This window comes from Syngnathus floridae, chromosome 8 (assembly GCF_059516105.1).
Source record: "Syngnathus floridae isolate MCC-2025c chromosome 8, RoL_Sflo_1.0, whole genome shotgun sequence".
Classification (NCBI taxonomy): Eukaryota; Metazoa; Chordata; class Actinopteri; order Syngnathiformes; family Syngnathidae; genus Syngnathus; species Syngnathus floridae.
In genome coordinates this window covers 4374416-4383934 of record NC_142420.1, presented here as the reverse complement: position 1 = coordinate 4383934, position 9519 = coordinate 4374416, and the positions used below count along the sequence as shown (strand labels likewise).

Below are 9519 nucleotides of genomic sequence, written 5' to 3'. Positions count from 1 at the left end.
GTGATTACGATTCACACATATGGCATATCGGAATCGGATGAATCTTTGCAGCATCATTGACATGACGGGGCACAAACCACGTGTTTACGTAACGGAAAGCCAGACTTTACAGTGACCCCTCCTCTTTCTTCTTCTTTTCATCCTCCTCCTTCCAACACAGGCTGGAGAGAAGAAAAAAAAAGATCTATGCACTTCATTTATTTATTTATTTATTTTGAGGGGAGGGGGAGTTAGCGTGGCATTGATACAGACACGCGGGTGATCCGCACGCATTGAGACGCAGCGGTGCGGGATTGGCAGAGAGACGTGCAAACTGCGATGGGTGCCGTGTGACTATAGGGGGGCGAATTTGGACTTGTGCAAGGGGGTCTTCATAGGATGCATCCTCCCCTGGCGTGTGACGCGGTGCTGATCCACCCTCCTCCACCTCCTCCGCCACCTCCTCTTCAGCTTCTCAGAGTGATGAACTAAACGCGGCGATGATTCTCTCCTCCACGGAAGAAGTCCGCCGCGTCTTTTATTGTTTTAGTTGTGTGCGTGTTGCGTAGTGTGCGTGCGTGTGTGAGTGCGTGCGTGTGTGTCGTGTGTGTGTGTGCGTGCGTGTGTGTGTGCGTGCTGGCGTCTCCTCCCCGGTGCGACACATGCAATTAAAAGAGTACCTTTTCTACTTGAGGACGCCACAAGAAGAAGAACGAGAAGAAGAACAAGAAGAAACCACAGCATTGTTACGAATAAAGCCACGTGAGAGAAACACAAGAAACCCCGCACAGACAGGATATATGTTTTTTCACCTTCTTCTTCCTATATGACACAATTGCCAAGCTTTACGCGGAGGACTGTGTTGTCATTATTGTTACTATTGTTATTATTATGCAACCGCAAGGATCTCATCTCTCTCCGAGTGTTTGAGCCACTGGATTCGCCCAAATCAATCAATGTGGTTTCTTTGGAACATTTTCAGCAAAGGAACGCATATGCTGCAGTGTCTTTGTGGCAAGAGTCTCAAGAAAAACAAGAATCCAAGTGGTAAGCGGCATTTTTATTATCACTATCACACACTAAGTGTGGCTTTTTTGCTTTATTGCGCTTCCGATTTGTAATTTGTGACAGACCCTGCAATACTATGTATGCAGTATTGCAGCGGTACACACACGCAGGAATATGGGGGTGGGGGGGGGGGGGGGATGACCAACTTATTCTGTACATCTACTATCAGTTTTTGGGACAAGTAACAAGCTACACTACATCAGCTGCAACTTTTCCCAAACTAGCTGTTATTACATAGTTAATACATAGTTGTTACACATTGAGTTATGGCTGAAGGGCCTTATTTCAGTTTGTATGAAGTTCTCCAAACCTAGTTAAAGATGCAAACTAATGAAATGAATGAGCATTTCCACATTGAACGCTTTTACCCCCACGGGGTTTTGTCGGTCCTGCGGGTTGGATTAACTGCTCTCACAGGCCCTTGTATAGCCCATGTGCCGCATGTTGCCCACCACTGCACTACATGATGGCATCCTGGTTCGTACTGCAGCAGCAGTAGCCCTCCACTGCAACAGCACTTCTCGATTAAACGTGCCCCCACCAGCAGCACTGCATTGGCAAAGCAATGCAGTGCTTTTTTTGGGGGGGGGGTGGGGGGGATGCTAATGCAACAATGTATATTTGCAACAGGCTGGATGAGGAGATGTGTTTGATAATAATGCATCTGGTGGTGTTGGTGGTGTGTGTCTGTGTTGTGCGGGGCTACTTGTTACTCCATGCAGCCTGGCGGATGGAAGATGATGAGCTCAGCAGTACAGTGCAACTGCACCACATATCAACATCTGACTGCATGGAGAGACGCTCTGACACTGCAGGAGAAACAGTTGAATACGGGCAAAGAAGACCACAACATTAGGTGCACCTTGACATAGTCGAATGCATTTCAAACACAAATATAACAAACAGTTCTCAGTATGATGCAGTGCAGTGTGCCGCAAACCCAAAATATATTATTAAATTAATGCCTCTCTGGCAGTGTCACTCAAAAGCAAGCATCATCTTTTCCTGGGCACTTTTTTTTTTTATTTGAGTGGATCTCATTAGACTGTACCTAATGGTTTGATCATTGAAAGACCAAAATATCTTTGTTCCATTTCTTTCCCCCAAATACAGGTTGATCAAGTCTGTCCTTGGGTGGACGCAAAAAGTTTGCTTCAGCATTAAGTGAACTATTAGCAACATTTGTACCGCTCACTGTTTGCTACCATATCACACAATTTACCTTACTCGAGTTTTTACGTTTCTTCTTGTGTCCCTGAACAATATGGCACGAGATAGCTATAGTTTTTGAAGCAACAATTAAAAAAAAAAAAAAAAAATTAAAACAGAACTATGGAATTTGCGTTATAGAGAGCTGTGTGAAATTTTGGTATTGATTGATACCAAGTGAATTCTGGTGCCAGTATTGATGATACTGAAACAAATACCAAGTTTTTTTAGGTTTAAAAAAATATTATGCTATTTTAAATTGCTTATTCTGTTAACATGTTTTGTGCAGAGTAATTGTATAGATGTACAATATGATGTATATATCTTCAATGGAAATTTATTTGGATTGTTGGTTTAAATTGCAATGTGCAAAGTAGTCGTAATCTGCATATTCTTAGTCTCTGCCTCTCTTAAATTCCTTTAGTCCAGACACCTTCTGACACCTTGTTTTGATTTATTTAATAAGATAATCATTAGCACCTTATTTTTGGTTTCCTTTCCGCTGGCCTTGTACTACCAATCAGAGAAAACACAACAGGAAAAATTGTGCTTTCTATTCGCAGGTAATTTACTTGCAGTTAACTTCAAGCTATTCTCACTCAGACATTATATTTTATATTGTGTCACAATAATAAATAGCTGGTGGATACATAACCCCAAACAAATCATAATATGACTCTTAACATACAATGTTCGTGACTGTACACAAATATTATTTGAAAATAACTGAGATTATAGAAATAAATGTTAAGTATTACATTTATTATATATTATATATTAGCTGAGCTAAATATAGGCTGATATAATTTACATTAACTGCTTCATAACGGTTTAGGTTGCCTTTAAAATAACACAATTTCATTGAGCAGAATTAAGAAACTCGAGTGTTGTAATTTGTTAATTTTATGTTTGTATTATATTACATTTTTGGGTGTTTTGCCATTTGTGGCATATTTATTTTACTCATTGCAAGATTTCCATCCACCATCTGTCAAGCTAACTAGTAGTAACATTAAAAAAAAGTTGCAGTTGAGGTATAATTTACATAATTTGCCTCAAACCTGTATCTCACCGAGCAGCAAAGGTTAGCGAGGGTTCATACAAGGTTGCAAACGGTCGCAAAGACATATGCCAGACATTCGCCAACAGTTTTCTTCAACAGTTTTCCTTGTTGCAAAGAAAAGCAACAAGAATAACTGTTTGCAACTGTTTGCAACCTTTAAGAAACCCTGACGGAATACTAACATTCGCTACATGCGCAAAGTCAGTGAAAAACAGGTTTAATTTGCCAAAAACTTGAAGCTCAGCGGCAACCGTGTGTGTTGGGAATGGAAACGGAATTGCACCGTCTGTCACTCACTTGTAAGTCTTCGGAGAATGACGAATGAACAGCCAGTGTGCAGGAGTGGAAGGCGATCCATTCATCCATCTTCAACACTGCTTATCCCGTTCAGGGTCACGGGGGGTCACACTGGAGCCTATCTCAGCTGTCATTAGGTGAAAGGCAGACTACACCCTGAACTGGTCGCCACATATAGAAAGACAAACTGAAACACTAAAACATCAGCAAACCAAAATAAAGTAGCAACGTAAACGTACTGAAGTGACAAAACATTTCGTAAGGTGAAATACGTTTAGGTGATGTATGTAGGTTTTTGATTAATTGTCAGCTGGTTCATTCTTCTTAGAGTTAGAGTGCTCACTTTTGACATGTTGAGTTATAAAGGTCTAAATGGTGGTGACGTGAAAGGCACGATGGCATTGATAAGTGACTGATTGCGACGGATCACGTTGGCAGGCGCTATCATTTCAGATTCAAGCTTATAGGAATCCAAAGCGAGAACCTCATCCAGGCTACTTGAAGCTGACCACACATTTTGGCAAAAAATAGCGTCAACATTTTTTGCGTGGAATCAGCAAGCTGGACTTTAAAGACGAGGCAGCGTCAGAGATAACTAGCATGTTACCTGTCAAACAAATCACAGCAGTTCAAACCAGGCGTGTTTTTCTTGTCATAGCGACGAGGCAGCTGCTCTTGAGGCTTCATCTGAAAAGGCCTAGATATGGTACTCCAGCTCTATGCTTGTATTTATAGTAACTGCACCTAAACTGTAGGAACAGACAGACAAAGCTGACAAGGCTGTCAAGCTGGGAATACATGATGGGAATTAGGACCCAGTTCAAGACCAATTTCAAGTCAGGTGATTCACTTTCCAGCTCAGGGATCATTGCAAGTTTGATCTGGGGGTGCCTTAACATATGAGTGTCCCAACGTGAGTTAATGAACAGTTCCTTTTTTCAGTGCTTTGTATTGCAAACCAAAATTAGACACATTTCAGAAAACAAACTAATAAAACATAATTATATATTTCACTGTTTAGAGGACCCACCCCCTTTTTTCCACTGAGTGATGATGATTGAGTGATGATGGAGCCATTTCCTCCACCCCAGAATACAAATGGTACAGTCTGTATCTTCCTAATGTCTTTTGAGTAATCAGGAAGTCTGCTTTTTGACCCTTCTTTCATGCATACGTGGTCTTTTGTCGTTCAAGCTTTGACAGTCTGACCAGTTAATTTGGACTTATTAAGTCAATTAAGTAATGAGCCAGCTGAGTGGAAGGAATAGACCTTGAGTAAGTAAGCGATGACGCAGATGTCGTCTTGAAACTTTACAAATGTCACTTAAAAGGATCACTCTGGCCACGATGGATGGAAGTGATCTAATGAGGTCAGTAATGTGGTAAACGTTGGAGGATAAGGTTATGTCATGAACTATCCTGTGCAATGATGGGCACTCAGTGAAACATTAACGCTGTCGTTTTTTTCCCGATGGCCATTATAAAAGAGATTATGGGGCTCAGGACTATGTATTTTTACTTTACACCAATTTCCTCTAAAGTCATACGCAGGATAATTGTGTTAACCAAAGGCGCATCAGGCCTTAAGTAATGCTGTACTTCAGTGCACATGCAATGTGTTTTCCTTCGGAATCTGTAATGCTTGGGTACATTGCTAACAATCTCTCATGTCGCTTTATGTTAGTTGCTGCCAGATTAAACAGGACAATACAATTTAAGGACCCTGTAAAGTGAATTCAGATGCATCCGTCCATCCAACCAACCCATCCTTTGTTTCAAAATACGTGTTTTGAAATGACATAATTGCTGGATTATATGTAATATTAAATTGTGGATATATCACGTTAAACTGCTTTACTCTATTTTCATGTCAGATGTTTAACGCACCTTCATTATTATATACGAACTTGTGCTGAGATTCTTCATTTGCATCAGCACAATTGCAAAGTGTAGTTAGCTAGCGAGCTATGCCTACACACCGAGAAAGAGAATTCTAAGGTGTAAAATATTAAAAATATTAAGGTGTAAAAAAAAGATCCTTAAATGAAGTAACATCCATTTTTCTAGGACATACCAGTGCTGTTTGATTGACAGTTTACTGGATCGTTGTTTCAAAAACTAAAGTGTGGTGTCTCAAATTCAAAAGACATTTATTTTGACCTCACAAATTTTCGAGATTTATTCATTAAGGTGACCAGATGTCAACGTTTTGTGTGACCTAATAAAAAAGTGTACAACTGGGCGTCTGTTTTAGTAATAATATTAATAATAATGATAAAAAAATAGTAATAATAATAATAATAATTATACATTCTTATTTATATTTCACTTTACATTTGAAGGCAAATCTCAAAGTCCGTATTACGACACATTAAATCATAATAAACAAGACAAGACAAGTTGACAAAATAGCAATAAAAATGCAGTAGCTAATTTTTGCATGGACTACAGCTGTCGAGCATCTATAACAGTGAGTGGGCGGGTTCCATGTCATTCATTGTCCGAGTAGGAAAAATTACTTGGTTACATCAGTCACTCTTCATTGGTCTGTCATTGTACACAGGACAAATCTTCATGAGAATCTTATTACACTCACCACCAGTGATTGGTCAATTATACCACTCACTCTTTATTGGTCGCACTACATACAGTTTTTCCATCATTCATGACAACACAATGCTCTCAGCACCCGATTGCCAGTAGCACCTGGCAGATAACTGTTAAATAGAACAAACATGTAATTCTTTGACCAGGCTGAAATTAACTTGAATGAATTAAAATGCTGGGTGCAATGATTTGAGCATGATATGTTTGGTAAGAAACTTGCTTGCATTATATATGTACACCCATTTTAATTGGAAGCAACAAAGAAAAAATATGGTGCCAACGTGTGGGTTAACATGTAAACACAACTCCTACAATTAAGAGAGAATGGCACCGTTGGCTAAAAATACCCGCCTCCAACCAGCATGGCACATTGCTCGGATTCAGTAACAAACATGCATCAGCGACGGCCCCTCATACAAATGTACTTCTATTAAATATGTTAATCTTAATTAAAACCTTAGTTGAAATAATTATAGTAAGGTGGTCAGTTTACTTTTATGATTGGTGGGTTACACCCTGGACTGGTCAGCAGCCAATCACAGTCTCCATGTTAACACAGATATCTTTATTACAATCAGTAGAAGTAATTAGAAATCAAGTCAAAGAATACTTTATTATCATCTTTATTACTCTATATTTTTAAATTCAACGTCTTGGGGTGGAAAACTGTCTCTCAGTGTGCCCTTCACAGTTGTGTGATCTCTGCTTCCAAATCAAGTCTGTCGTGTTTACGCCCACACCAGCGCAAAACACGTTTTTAACTGCGTCATAATTGGATCTGCAAAAATACCAAAACCCAATACAACAGCCATCTGCGCAGATTTAGACTAGACTTTGCACTGGACAGGCACTGAGCACTAAAATAGAAGCCTCTGAGTACACTTAAAACATTAATCACTCTATGTATCAATCATATCAATATTCACTGGACTTGTTAATCATCCCATACAATATCAGAACTTGCTTTTCATTGGCCAGTCAGTCAACTACCTTGCTACTTGGATTAAAAGATCCATGAGGACAGACCATGCAAATTTATGTATGGAGAAATTGGATAGTTCATTTGAGCATACATTTTAATCCATTGAATCCCAAAATGTGAATTTCTCTTTTAATCTAGTGAATCATAATTTTTTTGCTTGTTTTGGTTATTGCAGAGGTGCATCCCTTATGTGACTCATAAAATGCTGCCTGATGAGATGGTGTCAAATTGTAAGAAACAGCTTCCTTCAGCTCAATGCGCAAAGCAATCTTTCCGAATGAAAGTAAGGGATCGGGGCGTACACTGAAGACATCACAGATGATGTTGTTGTGAATGTGTGGTTTCCATGGTAACCACTTAAAAGGGGTCATGTTATCCTGTGCTGGTCCATTTAATGTGCCTAACACTTACCTCACTGATATCACTTTAAAACATATAATCAAAGCTATTTTAGAAAAATGAAAACAGGCATTGTGAATAGCTGACATTTCATTCAATTTAACCTCTTCTTCAAAATAGATTGCAGGTAAATTGTCACTGAAGAGAGGCGATAAGTGGTCGAGGGAATTAGAAGCGTAGATACTGTTATCTACCTGTGAAGTGAGCCAGCTGCTCACCATGAAAACAACAACACAACTGATGCTAATGTTGAAAAACAAAATGAATCGCTGTTTTTGTTTTATCATTCAAAGTGGCAGGTGTCATCTTATTGAGGAGTGGCAAAACGATGATAGTTGCAAGGAAATCACTGGTGATTTCTTTACATTTTGGTTGTTTTACGGCTTTATTTGGAAGCTCAGCCATATTAAAGCGAATTTCTTTCCTCCCAACCCTAATCTGCCTCTGATGGGCCTCATTTAATGAGCATGTTACATCGACAGAACATTGTGTGTGTGTGTGTGTGTGTGTGTGATCATCCTACATTTGGTGTTCAGAATTTTCCTCTTTTTTTATTCTTATTTTGAAGTTTTTTCCCCATTTTTTTTTAATAAAGCAAACGATCCATTACAGGGTATTTACCGTATTTTCCGCACTATAAGGCGCACCTTCAATGAACGGCCCATTTTAAAACTTTATCCATATATAAGATTGAGAAAATTGGAGGTTTTTAGGTGCGCCTTATAAGGCGGAAAATACGGTACATGTTACACAACACCCGACTTCATTGCTAGTGGGGTTTGTAATTTATTACTAAAAGAAGACCAATATGTGAATAGACGCAATTTTAGGGAAGCAACGTCCACAGAGATCTCCCTTCTGGGAGCGTTGTTATGCTCAGTTCAACACTCACAAGGAAATAGGTATTAAGAATATTTGTGGAGGAAATGCCATCAGATTCAAATGAATTGATTCATCGTTTGTAAATCGTTGATAAAGTGTCCATTTCTAGTATTTACCAGTGTTCTCCAAAACAAACGTCTCCTCTTGGTGAGTGTGTCTTTGTTTCTATTCTAACGCTCTCCTTCCCCTTCAGTATTATCACACCTCTGGCTGCCATCCAAAGTAAAGTTGTGGGTTTTGTAACCGGCAAGATATATTACATCGACACAAAGACTTATGGCTGCCTCTTAAAAGCATGTGTTTAAGCGACACAGTTTTAGTGTTTCTTTCTAATTGACTAAAGCTTGAAGAACATCAGTGTCTTCCAAGATAGTTTGTGGATTATTTTCAATATAAATTTTCTTCGGGTTGGAGCCGACAAAGTTTCACTTTTTTATATCATCTTGGTATTATGCTAATACTAATGTGAGAGGAACACAATGATCTTTAGAGGAGACATATTTTTAATTTTTCACAACTTTAAACAATTTCAGTGTCTCTTAATAATATCTTTGTGGTCAAGGATCAAAACTCATGTATATATATATATATATTTAAATATATTCAGCACCTTTTGTTGACTTATATGTAATTTGCTCAAGTGATTTGACTCCACTGTACACATTAGTGTTAGTGGTGTCGTTAATGATGCCTGTTATACAATATAAAATCAGTTTTATAGTATTTTTTGAGGACGAACATTTGTCTTACTTTAGACTAGAATTCAGTTTTTAACACTCTGACTCTTAGATTTTTTCTAAATTTGTTTTTAACAAATACCTTTTTACTGTAGTATGTTGTTTTCTTTATTTTGTATGAAAACATTGGATACATGGGCATTCCTTGTAACACCATTCAGTTAATTGGTAACTCCAATAAAGCTATAAAAGATGCCAAATCATTCATCCACAGCACCACTATTCACCTTTTTAGACCGACGAGGAGAGCAGGAAAACACGACGAGGTCCGCCAGGCCCTGCTTATACTTTCCTGT

The 9519-nt window shown here is 38.8% G+C and overlaps 1 protein-coding gene across 2 annotated transcripts in view; it reads left to right on the top strand.

Annotated features, from left to right (window-relative positions):
* The first annotated feature begins 224 nt into the window (after positions 1-224).
* Positions 225-9519, top strand: part of fgf14 (fibroblast growth factor 14) — a 59627-nt gene continuing 50332 nt past the window's right edge. The window contains exon 1 of one of the 2 annotated variants that reach the window (XM_088382591.1): positions 225-1026. In XM_088382591.1, coding sequence (XP_088238717.1) covers positions 936-1026 — 91 coding nt within the window. In that variant the 5' untranslated portion in view covers positions 225-935. The remainder of the gene's footprint in view (positions 1027-9519) is intronic. The other variant, XM_088382592.1, reaches the window with a different exon arrangement.